The sequence below is a fragment of the Crocuta crocuta genome, unplaced genomic scaffold (assembly GCF_008692635.1).
Source record: "Crocuta crocuta isolate KB4526 unplaced genomic scaffold, BGI_CrCroc_1.0 scaffold69-1, whole genome shotgun sequence".
Classification (NCBI taxonomy): Eukaryota; Metazoa; Chordata; class Mammalia; order Carnivora; family Hyaenidae; genus Crocuta; species Crocuta crocuta.
In genome coordinates, this window is record NW_027551577.1 from 825,296 (window position 1) to 846,740 (window position 21,445).

General features: G+C 38.4%; 1 protein-coding gene across 3 annotated transcripts in view; it reads right to left on the bottom strand.

Moving 5' to 3' along the window:
• Positions 1-21,445, bottom strand: part of RAF1 (Raf-1 proto-oncogene, serine/threonine kinase) — an 80,343-nt gene that overhangs the window by 21,135 nt on the left and 37,763 nt on the right. For 2 of the 3 annotated variants that reach the window (XM_077751579.1, XM_077751580.1), the window contains exons 2-5: positions 7,997-8,229; positions 3,391-3,503; positions 1,130-1,232; positions 640-797 (exon numbers count right to left, since the gene is read on the bottom strand). In XM_077751579.1, coding sequence (XP_077607705.1) covers positions 640-797; positions 1,130-1,232; positions 3,391-3,503; positions 7,997-8,203 — 581 coding nt within the window. In that variant the 5' untranslated portion in view covers positions 8,204-8,229. Of the gene's footprint in view, positions 1-639; positions 798-1,129; positions 1,233-3,390; positions 3,504-7,996; positions 8,230-21,445 lie in introns of those variants that run through there. The other variant, XM_077751581.1, reaches the window with a different exon arrangement.

Consider the following 21,445-nt stretch of genomic DNA (forward strand, 5'->3'; position numbering starts at 1 on the left):
AGAGAAAAAGGGGGGGGGGGGGGGGGGGGGGGGGGGGAGAGAGAGAGAGAGTGCATCCCAAGCAGGCATAGTCCACACTGTCAGCGCAGAGCCCAATGTGGGATTTGAACTCACAAAAAGTGAGATCATAACATGAGCTGAAATCAAGAGTCAGACGCTCAACCAACCGATCCACCTAGACGCCCCTACATTTATATCATTTTAAGACTAAAGTCTCCAGTTTGAGGTGAAGACAACAGCACCAACTATGCTTTCTGCTCCTTCTCAGTAACAAAGGTTTAACATCATTTAACAAAATAAAGAGTTGTGCCTGCCAATAACCTAACAGATGATACTATTAAGAGAGAAAAGCAAAGTCTTGTGGTTTTCTCATCCTTTTGCGCTTTGCCTCACCGAGTCATAGTACGCCAATCTTTATTTGACAGACAGCACTCTCGTCTGCTCGCTTCAGAGCTGTGCCACACTAAACTCCCTGCTTTCACAACTGTCACGCTGCCAGAGTAGATGGTTTCCAGATCATGACAATTCACTGAATAAGTCCAAACCCCAGACTTGTTGGTCAAATATACAATAATACCTTCAAAAGAGTTTACACCTCCCCACTTGCTTAGATTCTTTGAGAAAAGAATGATGCCTTACAAGAGTTGTCTGATATTACTCCAATCCACACACATAGTAGGTACTTTGGTGCTACAGTGTTCATGAAATTTGTAGCCACAAGTCTGACATCGAAATCCATTGAGCAGGAACTTCTGACAGATGTCACAGAAGGCAAGCTTCAGGAAGGTCTTCCGAGCCTGGAAGAGGTATAAATAAATGAAAGATGACAAAAGACAAAACAATTTCCCTGTGGGTCCCCAACAGACCTCATAGAATGAAGAATCACACTTCCAACAGGGACTTTTATAAAAAAGAATCATACTTCCAAAATTTGTAAAATTCATGCCTAGAAACTAAAGTATATTTGTGACTAATTAAACCTAAATTTCCTTACTGTAAACAAAGGCAAAACAACAGGTTTAGATAATCCAACAATACATATGCTTTTGCTTATTACCTCTGAGGAGGTCCAATTATGACAGCTAGAGCACCCAACACACCACAAAAAGAAAAGAGCTCCGCAACTTACAAAGTTGTGTGTTGTGAGGGGAACGTGATCCAGGAAATCTACTTGAAGTTCTTCTCCAATCAACGAGGTGGCATCAGTATTCCAATCTAGACGTGCTTTTTTACTAAAGGAGATTTTTAAAAAACATATATAAAAGGGATATATTTAAATAAGACTTCAATGCCAATAATAACAGCTACCATTTATCTCATACTACATAAACATAAAACTTAATCCCAGACAATACTAACTCATTTAACTCATACAACAAGCTATGAAGTGTGCATTTTATCCCCATCTTAAAAATGAGAGAATTGGGGCCTTAAGAAAGTAAGTTGCTCAAGGCTACACACCGAGTATAAGGGCCTATGCTGGAGTCCAGCTGAGCTTGTACTCTTAGAATAAAGTTTTGGGTTTTCTTGTTGTTGTTTATCTATTTTGAGAGCGAGAGAGAGCGCACGCTGGGGAGGGGCAGAGAGAGAGAATCCCAAGCAGGGTCCATGCTGTCAGCACAGAGCCTGACATAGGACTCAATGGGGCTCAATCCCACGAACTGTGAGATCACGACCTGAGCCAAAATCAAGAATCAGACGCTTAATCAACTGAGCCCCCCAGGTGCCCCAGAATATTTTAAAATAATGAACAATCTCATGATAAAGTAAATATACAATAAATTGGACTTGGTGACCTTAAAATTCTATAAGAGTCCAAAAATACTAAAGTGGGGTATAAACATTGCTGTAATAGTAAAATTTAACCTTCAGTAGCCTACTTCAGTCTAGCAGATACAATTACAAAGGAATCACAAATGAAATGCACTTTTCTATTAATAATAGGCTCACACCTGTAGAGTTGTTTGCAAGGTCTATAAATGTAAGGTGACGGGGGACTTAACTGTCTTAACATTTACTCTGATACCATTCTTTCTGTCTGTGCCTAGAGCAAACAACACAGAAAAATGTATACACTGAAGTAAAAAGTTTCAAAAAGAAAAAAAAGCAGCAGCTCCTTTCTCATGTCTTGTGTAGTCCATCAAGCCCACTTTCTAGAAAAGAACATTCTCATGTAGAGAGAGAACAGCACATAAATAGCACAATTCAAACTTTTCCCTTTGCCTACCAGAAGCTGATTCCAGCCATTTTCCTGGTTACCCAATAGTAAATCATCTTTTCCTTAATATAATTCCCTATACAGGGACTCCAAAGTCCTACTTCACCCTAATGAACAGAGACAGGGGCAGCCTTGTGTCCTCATTAGTCTTCAGGTGCTCATCTGTCCAAGACAGAAGCTAAGGTAGCTCCAAACCAATGTAGCCTTGGACAAGACTGGACAAACCGCTCAATGTCTCAGAATCCCTCTAGGCCGTAAGGAGCACTATAGATTGGCTTGGGTCAAACCTGGGACTTTACCCAGATAAAGCTGACATCTGCTTCAAAGATCTGCACTTCAACAAACTGCCTCCTAAGCGGAGGGGAACAGCATAGTGGAATTGATGCTCGCCCTTTTCAGCTGACTCACTTCCTAGGCTACTCTCTCAAACCGGGAACTCCTTGAGACAGAAAGATGTTAAGCTGAAGATCAACAGAACTAGCATTTTTCAAGAAGAAAGTCAAGATTATTTCCCCCAATTTGAGGGGGAAATAATGGATATTTATTGAAGCTATGGAGTATTACTCCCACCCTTTGATGGGATGCCTCTATCAAGCTACCAGCATTAGAAATAGGATGAAATATGGATCTTCCTTGAAGCAGAAATTCTCCCACATCTTTTAGTCCTAGGTCTGCCAGATCACACGGATAGAAGAGCATGTGACTCTCAATCTTGGGGTAGTGAGTTCAAGCCTCATGCTGGGTGTAGAGCTTACTTAAATAAAAACTTAAGAAAAAGAATGAATGAGTGAATTACAAGAGAGTTAATCTCTTGAAGATAGGATTATTTAACTATACATAATAATGCAAACACTTCCTGAGTATCCACTCTGTCCACTGCATTCCAGGAAACAAAATTTTTTGCTCTCAAGAAACATATTACCTTATGCTACTATTTCCATCTATGGAATACTATCAACACCTAATATATATTTTTTTCAATGCAATGTTTAAGCAATGATTTCAAGTTCTTAGTATTCTATTTTTATCAGTTGTCTATAAACAAGGGTATATAAATACATAATATTTAATAGGAAACTAGCACACTTTTTTTTAAAAATGCAAATTGTTATTTGAAGACACCAGCTCCTTACTAGTATGAAAGAGGCACTGATTGACTTTTGAGATCTTACCCTTTATGTTCGTGAAGAAGTCTGAACACTGCACAGCACTCCGGCTGCAGGCCCCTCACCTTCAGTGCTTTCATAAGGCAATCGTGCAAGCTCATTCCATTTCTCACATTGACCTACAAACAAAAACCCATCTTTAGAACCAACAAAGGCTCCACATCCCTTGATGAGCATAGTAATAAATGCACAAGTCTATAAGGGTATATGAAGATTTAAGACAGCACTGTTTGTAATGGTAAATACATATGCACACAGGAAATAGCTGGAATGTCCAGCAATAGGGGAGTGCTTAAATAAAGCCTTGAATATCTGTATGTCACATTAAGCCACTACTATATTATTTATAATGACCTAGAGGGAAGGTTGTCCATGATTTGTTAACTGTGGGATAATATTTTTCAGAATAATACAAAGAGTAAGATTATTTAAAGGGCAGGGGAACCCAAATATGTTTATATATATTGTATATGAGTATGAAAAGATATACCTCTACCTATTATCAGGAGAGAGTGGTTGAGAAAGATAAAATTATCACATTTCCCTTTACACTGGCCTCATTCGTTTGACTCACTGAAATGTACGTGCAAGCATGAATATCCACCAGAAAGGAAAATAAATCAATCTGATCTATAAACAAATGAGTGAGTTTTTCGGATTAAAAACTGTATTTCAACCTGTTTTCAACAAAATGGTGTATCTTCCCAACAAAAATTCCATCTCATTTACATTTCACACCAGTAAAGGCAAGCAGACCACTGCTAACTTAAATAAACATGCACACCATTTCAGGCAGCCTTAGTGTATGTCCCTCCACATTGTCCCGTACCCAATCCTCAAAAGCTAGGCAGGCACTCAGAGGTCTAGCAGGAAGTATGAGTACCTGGGGTGCTAATAATGGCAGCTATATAAAAATTTCAACTAATGGGGCACCTGGGTGGCTCAGTCCATTAAGAGTCCAAGTCTTGATTTTGGCTCAGGTCATGATTTCATGGGTCCTGAGGTCGAACCCTACTCAGGCTCCGTGGTGACAACTCGTGGCAACTGCTTGGGATTCTCCTTCTCTCCCCCTATGTCTGCCTCTTCCCTGCTTGTGCTTTCTCAAAATAAACATTTAAAAAAATTTTTTCAAGTAAGACTTCAAGAGTTTTGATAAAAGCCCCACATATTTTGTTTTTAAAGCCAATAAAATTAATTAAGAGTGAGGCAACTAGAGTCAGTATGGCCAGTAAGGAGAACAAAATGTAGATTTGTGGTGCTTGTAAATTTCCCACAGTGGAGTTCTGGTACTCAGTTGAAGTGTGACAGCTGACAGTGGCCAAACCTGCTCCTTCCCAAAGGCAGGTCAGAGTATATGTTTGGATCTATCTGAAAAGTCTAAAATATTTATTTTAAATGTTCCATAGCAAGTTTTTTTTAGATTTCTTGAAGCAGTTATACCATTAGAAAGATCCACTAACTTAAGAGTTTTTAGGGGAAAAAAACTAAGTAAAAGTGAGATATACTGATCTGAACTATGAAGATAAGACACCAGGAATGAAGACAATAAACACACACTAAAAGAATCATTACTTGCATCAAATACTATGCAGTAGAGCTTTAAAAAATGTAAGGTGCTGTCTGTGCTGTATCCTTAATCTTCACTAAAAGTCCCAGACTCTAGAGGCAAGTGGGCGGCTCAACTGGTTAAGCATCTAACTTCAGCTCAGGTCATAATCTCACAATTCGTGAGTTCGAGCCCCACGTTGGGCTTTGTGCTGAAAGCTCAGAGCCTGGAGCCTGTTTCAGATTCTGTGTCTCCCTCTCTCTCTGCTCCTCCCCTATTCACACTCTCTCTCTTTCTCACAAAATGAATACACTTTTTTTTTTTTTAAAAAGTCACACACAAAAACAGTCACAGACTCTAAAAGCTAGATAGTTCTTTAAATATTCCCTAAGTGGGGCTCCCAAATGTGGTTGGCATTAGAATCATCCAAAGAGCTTATGAAAATATAGATTCCCAGCTTCTCCCCTCCAATACATCCAGGGATTCTGATTAAGTTGATCTTGAATGAAGTCCAGGAATCTGTATTTAGCCTGTGTCAGGTGATTCTATTGGTAATTAATGGTCCTCAGCTATGGTCCAAGCACCCACCCAATAACAAGCAGTGGCAAAGAGACATGTATTTACAAAATAAATGACAAGAAAAAGGTTTTTTTATTTTTATTTTTTTTTTAATATTTTTATTTATTTCTAGGAGAGAGAGAGAGAGAGAGAGAGACAGCGTGAGCAGGGGAGGGTCAGAGAGAGAAGGAGATACAGACTCTGAAATAGGCCCCAGGCTCTGAGCTTGCAGTCAGCACAGAGCCCGACGCGGGGCCCGAATCCACGAACCGCGAGATCATGACCTAAGCGAAAGTTGGACGCTTAACCGACTAAACCACCCAGGCGCCCCAGAAAAAGGTTTTTTTAAAAGCAACTCCCAAATGCTGTGCCTGGGTGGCTCAGTTGGAAAGTGTCTGACTCGGTTTTCAGCTCAGTTCATGAGTTCGAGCCTCCTCACTGGGCTCTGTGCTGATGGCATGGAGCCTGCTTGAGACTGAGATTCTGTCTTTCCTCTCTGCTCCTCACCTGCTTGTGCTCCTTCTCTCTCAAAATAAATAAACAAAAAAACAACTACCAATTATACTTCTACAATTATTTATAGCATATATATGATATATATATATCCGCTATATATATAAATATATCCTTTATATATATCATATCTATATCTCCTTTCTATCATTTTTCTCTCTACACCTCCCCATGGATATATGTTGAAATTAGTTAAATTTAATTTCTGGAGCCTACTAAGTGATTATGAAAGTCATTCTGGGCTCCAAGGAGTGAAGTAACCTGGGAACGATTAGAAACAGCTGACCCATACACTGGGTGTTATATGGAAACCAACTTGACAATAAACTATTTGTTTAAAAAAAAAAAAAAGAAAAGAAACAGCTGACTCATGGTACTGGCCAGTAAGTGACTCCTTCCACCAATGTTCCCCTAAAGATGGGTGCCTGCTGAAAGAAGATGGCTCTTCCAGAAACTGATGGTCTATCTCTGGTCACAGAAATGGGAGAAACTAGCTTTATCTGCTAGAGCCTTAGGAGAAGTCAAGTTTCCAAATCACTTGTTCCCAACTACCGGTTGTGCTCAACTGAAAGCTGTCAAGGGCTTCAAAGATGTAGAAAAAATTCAAATAATCATAGCTACCATTTTACTTATGAATTAGCTACTATATATTCAGCAGGAGTCTCATTTCATTAAGGTGAAGAAACAAAGGCTCAAAATATTATGTAACTTATCTAGATGATAATAAAAGCCAATACAGGGATTTATATTTGGGCCTGCTTGTCTTAAAGGTCCATATACTTAATCATTATGCCAAACTAAGTTTCCTAGTCTTCCAGGCAATCTGGCAGTAGATGGGAATGGGGAAGACGGAAACAGTAACAGGCTGAAGCAGTACCACATGGTCTTCAGCTTCCCATCACATTCACACTTCCCACCTGGGCTCTCCATTTAAGGTTAGAAAAAAGATGAATGAACAACAGTACATAAATATTCCCCTTGCAAATGAAAGGCCACTTTTGAAATATAAGGAGGTTATTACTATTTATTTTGCCTGCCATTCATCTTTTATTTTTAGGAAGGGTAACAAAAATAATACTCAAATCTTAAATACCTTTTGAGTTTTTCAAAATGCATGTAAACGTACAACACTATACTGGGAGTCTCCTTAAGTTCACAAAAGAAGTATAAAGGAATTTATTAGTAAACTGGGAGAGGAGAGTGGAACTGTCAAAAACAGAATTCTGCACTGGATTTTCCAACCTCAGAACTTTGTCTCACCTAGATACAATGTAAAGCACAATGCTCTGATTTTACTCAAAGAATGGGGGGTGGGAAAGGAGGAGGCATTGAAGTTCTTGAACTAAGGTTTTCTCAAATGTCCCACCACGCAAAATTAGCAGAACTTCACTTTCTTGTTTTAGACAGGTGCGTTTTTTTCCACCAAGATAGTAAGGAACTATTTTGAACAGGAATTTCTTGGAAAAGTTGGAATTCTGTGCCATAAAACCAAGTGGAGTGTCCTACCATGATGCTAGTATGAATCTGTTGCTGGCACTACAAAAATGAACTATACAGACATAACTGGCTAGTATCAGTGTTCTAGGAAAGAAGGAGATGCTCTGCTTTCTAAAATACCTCCAGCTTTGCCCAGAGGTACTCACCAAAATGATTTTTTCTAGGTAATTTTATTTTCTTCTATATACTCTAATGTCCAAAAAATTTAAGTGTACATTTGCTTTAATATCCATAATACATACATACATAAAATTAGCCGGAAATGTAAGGAAGCTTTTCAAAAGAAGACATTCCAGGCAAGAGTAATAACATACAGAAGGCCAAGGGGTGGGGAAAAGCAGGAGGAAGGAATATGGCAATATAAAGCAATAAAATTTGCAACTGGAAAGCCAATTAATAAAGACACTAAGTGAGTGTCTATAAGGTGAGTAAAATTACCCAAAATGCTTTTTATAGGCAGATGGCCAGCTAAACTTACTGAAAGGAATGTTTACATACCACTGTTCTTTGCTTGTTTGGCAAGAACACACGGATAGTGTTGCTTGTCTTCGAAGAGTCCGTAAGTTTGCCATCATCTGATGCACGACGCTGAAAGCCAAATGGCTGAACTATTGTAGGGGAGATGCAGCTGGGGCCGTCAAACACTGCATCTTTGAATCCAAAACCATTGCTGATCGTCTTCCATGCCCCCTGTATGTGCTCCATTGATGCAGCTTACACAATACTTAACCCTAGTTAAAAAAAAAAAAAAATTTAATTCTAGAACAAAAAAGCAACTAACACAACATAGAGTAATTGTAAAAATAGTATTATGTGGACTTTCTCCTAAGTGACAGCCTCAGCTTAAAACTTCTATATTAGTATGTTTCCATAAAATATTTCATAGAAAACTCAAAACCAAGCATAGCAGGGACTAGAGGTCAAAAGATGCATCAAGGGTTATACCACCAGTTATACCAACCTGGAACATGGGCCCTGTCAGGTTTCCTGACTTCTAGTCTAATACTTTTTAAATTACATTTCTCTTCTTCTTTAGTTACTGTATACTAAGTGTGAGTTACTACCCTCGGGTAGCAGTAACATGTAAGTACTAGGAAAAGCGAAATTTTTAAAAAAAATGTAAGCCATAATCTTCTGCCTTAAAGGAAGAAAAAGAAATCAGTATGTCTAGGATGTGTATTAGACCTTGATATATAATGATTTCATTTAATTTTTTTTACAAGGATCCCAAATATTTTAAATCCTTTCCTCTATCCGTCCTTTAAGCAAATAAGGCACAGAAAAATCACACTATTTGGTGAAGAGTACCCAGGTGATAGGTAAAATATGTTTAAATTTAAAGTCCATAAACTTTCCACCATAACATTCACAGTTCAGTTTCAGTACAAAAATGAAGCTTACAAACAGGAGCAAGTAGAGATAAGCCACCTAACCAAAAATAACCAAATGTCTTAACGGGGCAACAAGAAAACGGCAACAGTAGTCCACAGCCACACAGTGGTGATAAGACGGAAAGCGTGACAGGGAGTCAGTGATCACACAGAAGTGAGGTTTATCTCCGTCTTTAGAAAAGGGTGAGATTGACAAGGAATCCCATTCTTCTCACACCTTCCTCCCTTAGAAACTTATTTTGTCTTATTATTAATAATACTTACCATTTATTAGGCACCTACTATATGAGGAAAGATATACTGCATACATCCCACTCATATTATCCAACCTAATTCTTAGACAAATACTCTAGGTAGGACTTACATCCCCATTTTACATCTGAAAAAATTTAAAGACTGACTGTGTCTGTGCTGACAGCTCAGAACCTGGAGCCTGCTTCAGAGTCTATGTCTCTTTCTCTCTGCCCCTCCCCAACTCACACTCTGTCTCTGTCTCTCAAAAATAAATAAAACATAAAAAAAAAAAGTAAACTCAACAATCTAACAATCTAATAGTTTCTATTAGACATTTAAATATTTGAATTCAGGGGCGCCTGGGTGGCTCAGTCGGTTAAGCACCTGACTTTGGCTCAGGTCATGATCTCACGGTTTGTGGGTTCGAGCCCCCCATCAGGCTCTGTGCTGACAGCTAGCTCAGAGCCTGGAGCCTGCTTCAGATTCTTTGTCTCCCTCTGTCTCTGACCCTCCCCTGCTCACACTGCCTCTCTCTCAGAAATAAATAAAACATTTTTTAAAAGTTAAAAAAAATAAATATTTGAATTCATATACCATTTGATAATCTATCTTATAGGGGGAAAAATCCAGCCAGCACTACAGAAATAGCCACCACTACTAAAGTACACTGGAATATTTACTGCAGCATTATTTGTAATGTCAATAAACTGTCAACAAACTCCCATCAGAGCCAAAGCCATAAACCTAAACAAGAAACAATTTGAAAACTAATTTACAAAAACAAGACCTCCCAGGAAAGGATGCCACTGCAACATACTGGCTAAAGGTCTAATTCAAAGAGTATTTATCCAGAGAAGCTTGCAAAGATTGTGGAGTAGGAGGATCTAAGCTCACATCCTCCTACAGCAACATCAAGGCTGCAACAACATCAAGTGCAGCTCACTCTGAAAACGACCAAAAGACTAGCAGAATAGTACTGTCACAATTAAAGATATTTTTTAAGGGCCATAATGAAAAGGTTAAGAGGGGCAGAGACAGCTGGGAACAAAACCCCCAGGGTGGTGACTCAGAAGCAGAAGGGATATCACAGGCACGCAGGTCTTCCCTGAGGAGCAAGAGAATCTAGCCCTACATAAGGCAATCCCTGCCCTAATCCTTACCAGGAAGACAAAACCCCACAACATCTGGCTTTAAAAATCAGCAGGGGTGGGGGCACCTGGGTGGTTCATGTGGCTTAGCATCCAACTCCAGCTCAGGTCATGATCTCACGGTTCCTGAGTTCAAGCCCCGTGTCGGGCTCTGTCCTGACAGCTCAGAGCCTGGAGCCTTCTTCAGATTCTGTGTCTCCCTCTGTCTCTGCCCTTCCCCTGCTTGCACTCTGTATTTCTCTCAAATATAAATGAACATTAAAAAAAAAAAAATTAGCAGGGCCTAACTCTAGGAGAGCCAGAGGGCTATGGAAAACTGAGACTCTGCTTTTAAATGGCCAGCACAGAGCAGGCACTCCAAGACCCAGCACAAGGGCAGCAATTTGAAAAGAACCTGGATTATTTGTGAAGGAGATTTAATGACTGATTTTAAGGGGTGTGCTGAAGGGGCAGGGATCTGTAGGATCTTTCTCCAGGAAGGGAAAGCCTACTGGGTGTCTCCCCCCCACCCCCACTCTTCCTTCTGCCTAGCTGGTGGCAGCCAGTTCTGACACTCTCCTTCCACCTGGCTACCACCACTCCCCTGCGCCAGTGTTCCTCAGTGGACCTGCCCCACTGCTACAGCAGGTCCCCCTCCAAAGCTGCTCCCGTCCCACCACAACCAGTGGACACCCTCAGTGGGGACTAGCGACCCCCTAAAACACCCAGTGGGCAGCCTCAGACGTGCTGGTGCCCTTCTCACTGGCACACCCACCACAGCCAGCTGTGCCAGGGGCCAATCCTGCCAACCAGTGTGTCCACCGTAGTCACACCCAGTCACTGTAGACAGGTTGGGGACTAGCAGCAATAACAAACCTGAAGCAGTCACAGCCCAGTCATAACAGGAGGGCCACAGAGGAGACACCTCTGGGACACCTGGTTCTGGTGACCGGGGGGGACTGAAGTACTAGGCCCCACAAGTCACCTTCTACTTAAACCCACTACTTTCAAGACCAGAATACAGAACTCCCCTATCTAATACACAGAAACAGAAAGTCAGACAAAATGAGATGGAAGAATATGTGCCAAGTAAAAGAATAAAACAAAACCACAGAAAAAAGAACTAAATGAAACAAAGATAAGTAATCCAAGTAATCGTTATGAAAGATACTCATGGGACTTAAGAGAAGAGTAAATAAACTTAGTGAGAACTTCAACAAAAAAAATATAAAAAGAACCAATCAGTGCTGAAAAATACAATAACTGAAATGAAAAATACAACAGAGAAAATCAACAGCAGATAAGAGAATGTAGAAGTACAGATCATTAATCTGGAAGGCAGCATAGTGGAAATCACCAAGCTGAGCAGCAAAAAGGAAAAAAAAAATTTTTTTTTTGAGGGACAAAAACAGAGGGAGAGAATCTTTTCTTTTTTCTTTTTTTTAATGTTTATTTACTTGAGAGAGTGCAAGCAGGAGGGGTAGAGAGAGAGCAAGCTCCAGGCTCGGAGCTGTCAGCACAGAGCTCAACACAGGACTTGAACCCATGAACTGCACGATCATGACCTGAGATGAAGTCAGACGCTTAGCCAACTAAGTCACCCAGGCAACCCAAGAGACTCTTAAGCAGGCTCCAGGCCCAGTGCAGAGCCAAACACACGGCTCAATCTCTCGACCCTGAAATCATGACCTGAGCTGAAATCAAGAGTCATATGCTTAACTGACAGAGCCACCCAGGCGCCCCGAAAAAGAAAAAATTTTTAATGAGAATAGGTTAAGAACTCTGAGACAGTATCAACTGTAATAACATTAGCATTATAGGGTTCCCAGAGAAGAAAGGGGCAGAACTTATTTGAAGAAATAACAGCTAAAAACATCCGTAACCTGGGAAAGGAAATGAACATCCAGAGACAGGAAGCAAAAAAGCACCAAACAAGATAAATCCAAAGAAGCCAAACAAAGATACATCATATTTAAAATGTCAAAAAATTAATGATAAACAGACAACCTCAAAAGCAGCAAGAGAGAGGGCGCCTGGGTGGCTTAGTCGGTTGAGCGTCCGACTTTCGCTTAGGTCATAATCTAGCGGTTCGTGGGTTCGAGCCCCGCATCGGGCTCTGTGCTGACTGCCAGCTCAGAGCCTGGAGCCTATTTCAGAGTCTATGTCTCCCTCTATCTCTGACCTTCCCCTGCTCGCACTGTCTCTCTCCTAGAAATAAATGAAAATATTAAAAAAAAAAGCAAGACAAAAACAACTAGTTACAAACAAGAGAAAGCTCATAAGGTTATGAGCTGGTTGTTTGGCAGAAATTTTTGCAGTTCAGAGGGAGTGTTCGAAGTATTAAAAGGAAAAAAAACCTATAAACAAGAATATTCATTCCAGCAAGGTTATCATCCAAAATTGAAGGAGAGTTTCCTAGACAAACAAATGGTATTCGTAACCACTAAAACTGGCCTTGCAAGAAATGTTAAAGGAACTTCTTTAAGTGGAAAAGAAAAGGCTGTAAGAAAATTATGAAAGAAAAAAAAATTTCATTGCTAAAAGCAAATGTAAAGGTAGAAGACTGATCACTTATAAAGTATGAAGGTTAAAAGGCAAAAATAGTAAAATCAATTATATCTACAGTAATTGGTTAAGGGATACACAAAATAAAAGATGTAAAATGTGAATTCATATACATAAAATGTGGAGGAAGTAAAAATGTAGTGTTTTTANGAACCTTATGGTAACAAACCAAAAACCTATAACAGATATGCAAAAAATAAAAAGAAAGGAATCCAAACATAACATTTACAAAGTCATCAAATCACAAAGGAAGAGAGTAAGAGAAGGAAAAAAGGAACAGAGAATTACAAAACAGGAAAACAATTGACAAAATGACAATAAATATAATACCTATCAATCATTAAATGTAAATGATCTGAACACTCGAATCAAAAGACATAAGGTGAATGAATGGATAAAAAAACAAAACCCATCTATGTGATACCTACAAGAGACTCACTTCAGACCTAAAGACACATACAGATTGAAAGTGAATGAATAAAAATATTTCATGCAAATGAAGTGAAAAAAATGGGGTAGCAACAATTCTATCAGACAAGAGAGACTTTAAAACAAAAGGCTAGAACAAGACAAAAAAGGGCATTACATAATGACAAAGGGGTCACTCCCAACAACAGGATGTAACAACTGTAGATATCTACAGTTACAAAGAAAGAAATTGACAGGGGTGCCTTGCTGGCTCAGTCAACAGAACTTGTGACTCCTGATCATGGGGTCCTGAGTTCAAGCCCCCCACTGGTCAAAGAGTTCACAGAAAGTATTGACAGTAATATAATAATAGTTGAGGGCTTTAACACTCCACTAATATCAATGATAGATCATACAGACCACAAATCAGTAAGGAAACAGTGGCTTTAAATGCCACATTATACCACATTATTATTATATACATACACACACACAGACACACACACACACAATTATATATAAAATTCCATCCAAATACAGCAGACTTTTCAAGTACACATGGAACATTCTCCAGGACAGATCATATGTCAGGTCACAAAACAAGTATCAATAAATTTAAGAAGACTGAAATCACATCAAGCATCTTTTCTGACCACAAAGGTATGAAATTAGAAATCAGTTACAGGAAAAAACCCAAACATGTGTAGGCTAAACAATGTGCTACTAAACAACCAACGAGTCAACAAAGAAATGAAAAGAGGAACTAAAAAACAAAAATGAAAACCTTAAGACAAAGGAAAATGGAAACCCAATGTTTCAAAATCTTTAGGACACGGCAAAAGCAGTTCTAAGAAGTTTATAGCAATACAGGCTTACCTCAAGAAAAAAGAAAAGCCTCAAATGATCCAACCTTATACCTAAAGAAACTAGAAAAAGCAGAAGAAAAAAGAACAAAGTCCAAAGTTAGGAGGAAGGAAAAACTAAAAAGCAGAAATAAATTGAGGACAAAAAATAGAAAGATGAATAACTTAAGAGCTGGTTCTTTGAAAAGATAAAACTGATAAACTAAGAGAAGTTGCAGTCAACACACAGAAATACAAAGAATTATAAGAGATGATGAAAAACTATACACTGACAAATTTGACAACCTACAAGAAATGGATAAACTCCTAGATATATATAATCTTTGAAAACTGAATTAGGAAGAAACAGAAAATCTGGACAGATTTCTAATACTGAAATCAGTAATAAAAAAAACAAAACAAAACACCTAACAAACAAAAGTTCAGAACCCAATGCCTTCACAGGTGAATTGTAACAAACATTTAAAGAAGAGTTAATATCTAGCCTTCTCAAGCTTTTCCAAAAAACTGAAGACAGAAAACAGATCAATGGAACAGAACAGAAAGACCAGAAATAAGCCTACACTTATGTGGTCCATTAATCTAAAGCAAAGGAAGCAAGAACATACAATAGTGAAAAGAGAGTCTCTTCAATAAATAGTGCTGAGAAAACTGGACAGCTAATATGAAGAGTGAAATCACTTTCTTATACCCCCCCACACACATATACACAAATTCAAAATTGGATTAAAGACCTAAAGATAAGTCCTGAAACTATAAAACTAACAGAAAACATAAGCAGTAAATTCTTGGACATTGGTCTTTAGCAATGTTTTTTGGATCAAGCATGGGCAAAAAAAGCAAAAATAAACAATTGGGATCACATCAAACTAAAAGGTTTTTGCACAGCAAAGAAAACTATCAACAAAATGAAAGGCATCCCACTAAATGGGACAAGATATTTGCAAATAATATATCCAATAAGGAGTCGATATCCAAAATATATAAAGAACTCTACTAGGCACCGAGGTGGCTCAGTCAGTTAAGTGATCCATTCTCAATTTTGGCTCAGGTCATGACATCCAGCGCCACATGGGGCTCCAAAGCTGGGCATGTAGCCTGCTCAGGATTCTCTCTCTCCCTCTCCCTCTGTTCCTCCTCCACTCATGTGCTCACTCTCTGAAAAAATAAATAAATAAATAAAATATAAATATAAATAAGCAAAAAAAATTCAAACAGGAATGCCTGGGTGGCTCAGTGGGTTAACATCCTACTCTTGATTTCAGCTCAGGTCATTCTTGATTTTGGCTCAGGCCATGATCTCACAGTTCAAAAGATCAAGCCCCACCTGGAACCCTGTGTTGGGCTCCATGCTGACAGCACAGAGACTGCTTGGGTTTCTCTCTCTCCCCCTCTCACTTTGCTTCTTCCCTGCTTGCGTGCACACACATGCTCTTGATCTCTCTCAAAATAAACACTTTTAAAAATCTGATTAAAAAATGGGCAGAGGACCTGAATAGCCATTTTCAAAAGAACAAAACAAAAACCATACAGCTCCCCAAGAGACACATGAAGATGCTCAACATCACTAATCATAAGGGAAATGCAAATCAAAACCACAATGAAATTATCACCTCAAACCTATCAAAATGGCTAATGCATATGTAAGAAATCGTATGTATGATTTCATATACATTATATATATAAGTGTTGGTGAGACTGTGAAGAAAAGAGAACCCTTGTGCACTGTTGGTAGAAATGTAAACTGGTGCAGTGCAGCCACTATGGAAAACAGTATGGAGGTTCCTCAAGTTAAAAATCGATGATGATCCAGCCACATGATCCAGTAATTCCACTTCTGGATATTTACCCAAAGAAAACAAAAATGCTAATTTGAAAAGATATATGCACCCCTATGTTCACTGCAGCATTATTTGCAACAGCCAAGATATGGAAGTAGCCCAAGTGTCCACCGACAGATGAACTGATAAACAAGATGTGGTGTGTACACAAGTACGTACACACACACACACACACACACACACACACACACACACACACACCCATGCTAATACTACTCAACCATAAAAGAGATAGATATCTTGCCATTTGTGACAACATGGATGGACCTAGAGGGCAGTACACTAAGTGAAGTCAGAGAAAAGACAAATACTATATGATTTCAATTATATGTGGAATCTTAAAACAAAACAAAACAATAGAAACAGACTCAAATATACAGAAAACTGGTGGTTTCTAGAGGAGAGGGGAGTGGGGGGCTGGGCCAAATAGATGAAGGGGATTAAGAGGTACAAACTTGCAGTTATAAAATCAGTAAGAGGAATGAAAAGTACAGCATAGGGAATATAATCAATAGTACTGTAATAATTTTGTATAGTGACAGACGGTAACTACACATATGGTAAACATGTTGTAAAATATGTCAATTCATATGCTTTACACCTGAAACTAATATATACTATGTCAATTACACTTCAAATAAAATTCAAAAAATTTTAAAATAGAGAATATTTAACCAGACTTTTTTGTCTAGGAAAAACACTCTTTGAAGTTATGAAAAATCCTTCTTTGTTTTGCCTGAGAAAGCTTTTTAAAAAGAAAACTTTAAAGTTTTAAATAGGGAGTGTTTTATGTACTTTTACATTTAAGGAAAAAAATTTTGGATTTCACTGATAAAATGATAATTTTCCATAACAGAAGAATGGGGCCAATGTCATGTATCAGTCAGCAATAAATTTTTTAAATACTTTAAAGGACTATACATGCTATATAGTGTCAAAAGTAAACAAACATCAGGGGCACCTGGGTAGCTCAGTTGGTTAAGTGTCTGGTTTCAGCTCAGGTCATGATCTTGCGGTTTGTGGGTTCAAGACCCACGTTGGGCTCTGTGCTGACCGCTGGCTCAGGGCCTGGAGCCTGCTTCAGAATCTGTATCTCCCTCTCTCTCTCTGACCCTCCTCCCCTGCTCACGCTGTCTCTCTCTCTCTCTCAGAAATAAATTTTAAAAAAAAGTAAACATCAAAAATAGACAAATTAATAATGTTCATAATGTATTTTTTTATATTTATACAACCTTTTCAACTCTTAAATAAAAGTATATTGTTTAAAAGGGGGATGTCAGGGGCACCTGGGTGGCTCAGTCAGTTAAGCATCGAACTTTGGCTCAGGTCATGATCTTGCAGTTCATGGGTTCGAGCCCCGCATTGGGCTCTGTGCTGACTGCCAGCTCAGAGCCTGGAGCCTGTTTCAGATTCTGTGTCTCCCTCTCTCTCTGACCCTCCCCTGCTCATGCAGTCTCTCTCTCTCTCTCTCAGAAATACATAAAACATTAAAAAATTTTTTAAAGGGGAATGTTAAACACATCATTTGAAGATAACTTTGGTAACAAAGAGTGTATATGGAATCTAATTTTAAAAGCTCATTTTTGGGACGCCTGGGTGGCTCAGTCAGTTAAGCATCCGACTTCGGCTCAGGTCATCATCTCACGGTTCATGGGTTCAAGCCCCACGTTGGGCTCTGTGCTGATGGCTAGCTCAGAGCCTGGAGTCTGCTTCAGATTCTGTATCTCCCTCTCTCTGACACTCCCCTGCTCACCCTGTCTTGTCTGTCTGTCTCTCTCTCAGAAATAAATAAAACATTAAAAATAAATAAATAAAAGCTCATTTTTGTCTAATGATATAAAATAAACTTTTAGATAACTCTCTTCACTCATACAAAATAGTAGCTTTATTATCACAAAAGTTCCCTGACCTTAAAAACTGGTTTAGTGAAACAGCCTATGCCCTTTTCAAGGTATAACTAAAATAGCACCAATATGGTTTCAAACAAGGGCAGAATCAGTACCTTCTTTTTTTTAAGATTTTTTTTTTAATTTTTAAGTAATCTCTACACCCAATGTGAACTCACAACCTGGAGATTGAGAGTCGTGTGCTCTACTGATTGAGCCAGACACATGCCCCATGAGTCACCATCAGATTTCTTCAAAGAGACTTCAAAAACTCAAGTCTCTTTCTTTCTTACAGTGTTAACTCAGTACTTTTTCAAACTATGAGGTATGTTCCAGTAGCTGTCAGGAAATCATTTTGACCAGCTTTCTTCAAAAAAAAGATTTTTTTTGTATCACACATAGTACAGGTAAGTACTATTTTGAGAAATCTTTGATTCAGCACAGTATACATTGGTATAAAAATGTACTGTTTAGGGACACGTGGCTGGTTCAGTCAGAGGAGCATGCACCTCCTGATACCAATGTTGTGTGTTCAAGCCCCATGTTGGGTGTAGAGATTACTTAAGTAAATAAAACTTTTTAATAAATGTACTCTTTAATGTGGATCAGTACTGTCTGAAAACTACCAGTGTAGTTCCCAGGCCCAGAATCTCTAGACCTTACATCGATTTCTCCAAATGCATTAACCCATACAAAGTACACCTATGCCTGAATGATCACTTTTAAGGATCCATCTAGTCCTAAAGTGTCTTTCTCAGCCCTACCAATGAACTCGCTCCATGTGTGCTAATTCTACCTTACGTTATATTTAGGAAGTCATCTCCCCTACTTCATGTAATTCTTCCAGTTTTCATGTATTTCATTGCTATGTGGATTCAAAAAACTCAGTATATTAGTTTTCATTCTTTTCTCAGGTACAGTTATTTTGTGACCTTATTTATCATTCAAATTTACTGTTAAGTAATGGATACACCGACAGTAATCTGAGACCATTCTCCAGTGCTGATTGGGTTACACAGTTCACTAACTTTTACATAACATGCCATTTTTAAGGCATTCAATGTATACTCTATATAGTCCATTTACTAAATTTTCTTGTCCTATATTGAATTTCTAATATTCATCTCTCTCTAAAAATAGCCTTTTCTCTTTCTCATTTATCATTTCTTATAATGGTCTTTATTGCCATAAGGCCTGTTTCCTGTCTGCTGAGATGATGTTTTTTTCTGCTTTCAAAGAAACTACTAAATGAAGAGTGTGGTGGTAACTATTTCACTGAACTTAATGTAGATTCCTTCCCCAATTTAAATGCATCTCCAAAACATACACAACGAAGATTATATTGATTTACAGTCTTGCAAATTTAAAAAAATCTTCTGGATGGTTTCAGAGATCCCAGTCTTTGTACAGTAGGTAAACCTTAGCATGTACAAAGTTTGTTTCTAGAAATCTTTGAGGGCAGCCCCTCAGCAGATTTTTGCACACCTCTACTGAAGCTTTGGGTCCTCTGTAATGTTCTTTAGATAAAGCACCTAATATTCTCCCTCATAAAGCTTCCCTTCTTTGCTACCTATTTATTCATAAAGAATTTACTACTCCCAACTCTTTTTCATGGTCATTTTATTTACATATATATTAACAGCACTTCCCACCTTGTAATTATTTACAAGTTTGCCTCCCTGCCTATCTGTAAGCTCCTTAAGAATAGAATGCATGCCTTCTTTGTTCTCCTTAGTTCTCTCAGAACTTAGTGTGACACCTGACCTACAGGAGGTACTCAACCAACACTTCAAAGACAATGGGATGGTAGTGACAGAATCTAAAATTTATATAAATTATTAAGGAAACAATGGCTATTTGTAAGATATAACATAAGATTTGAACCACAAACAAGCATCTAGGAAAAACACATATATTCAACAAAGCCTGTATGGCTATCTGAACAATAACAGTATTAGTTTGCTTTCTACTTTGACACGTGCCAAAATTCACTAGGCAGTAAGATACATGCATAAAAAACAAATTTCGGGAGCGCCTGGTGGCACTCAGTTAAGTGTCCGACTCTTGGTTTCACTCATCATGATCTCATGGTTCATGAGTTTAAGCCCTATGTCGGGTTCTACAACTGACAGCGTAAAGCCTACTTGGGATTTTCTCTCTTCCCCCCACCTCTCTCTCTGCCTCTCCTTGCTCACACTTTCTCTGTCTCTCTCAAAATAAATAAATTAATTAAAAGATCTTTAAATTTTTTTTCTAAAATTTCTGTACCAAACAAGCAGCAGCAATAAAGATAATAATGATATTAGCTAATAGCTACTGAGTCTTTACATTCCAGTATGTACACTATTGAGAACATGTATTATGCATAATAACATTGAGCTCTTTACATTTCAATATATACATAAGTTTTAGTTCTTCACAAACCATATCACATCTAATCCTCAACAACTCTGAGAGACTATTATCCTGATTTTGAAGGACCAAAAAGGTTAAATAAAATTGTCCAGGGTTACAGAGAGAACCAAGATTACTCACAAAATATCTAAGGTCAAAAGCACTCACAACTTTTACCAGAGCTTTATCACACCATCATTCTTTATTTTTAAAGTAGATAAGATCAGTGCATTTGTGGGACAAGCTCTAGCTCAGATGAGGTGCCAGATTTCAACCCTGTGGCTGCCTGCTCTAGTTTCCTGATAGCTGGCTTTTTTCTTCCACTCTGGTAACTTGTTTTTTAATTATACTTTTATTTAAAATATAATTAAATGTGGGGAGGGAACATAAAGGAAAAAAGTTATCCACAATCTCAATATTTATCCTAACACATTTTTGGGGGTATTATTAATAGTAAAAATATAAGACAAAAATATCAGTTCAAAATCTACCTCCATCTTTTATTTTTTTTTACCAAAATGCTTAACTTCCTGCACACTATTTTCTCAATCATTCATGCAATAAATATTAATAAATGCCTAGTATGTATCACGTACTATTCTAGATGCTTAGGTCACATCAGTGAATAAAGAGACAAAAGATTCTAGATACCAGAAGCACAGCTTCCAGTGAAGAAACACAAAGTAAATTATACAATATGATAGTGGGTTATAATCAATCAATGTTGGAGGAATAGAGGCAAGTTGCAATTTATATTGGTCAGAGCCTTAGTGAGGAGGTAACAGCTGAGTCAAGACTTGAAAGTCAGGGAGGAGAGTTTGACTTGCAGATAAATGGGAGAATATTCAAGGGACAAGGAACAGCCAGGAACCCCCCTAAAGCAGGAGTGTCTTGTGTACAAAGAACAGCAAAGGGATCATAAAACTCAGTGAAGTCAGAGTGCCGTGGGGGGGGTGGGGGGAGGTCAATGCAGGTAACATACTGCCTTGTAGGTCACTGTAAGGATTTTACCTTTTACTGAGTGAAAATGGGAAGCCACTGAAAGGTTGTGAACAGAGAAGACACACAATCTGCCTTAGGTGTTAATAAAAGGACTACTCCAGTTGCTATATTGCAAATTAAATACACAGGCAGTAGATACACAATTAGGGAGTTCAGAAGGTGCTTGAGCTGAAGAATTAACTGTAAAGGAAGATGATAATACTTCACTGAGTTGTTATGAAAAGTGTCCAATGTTT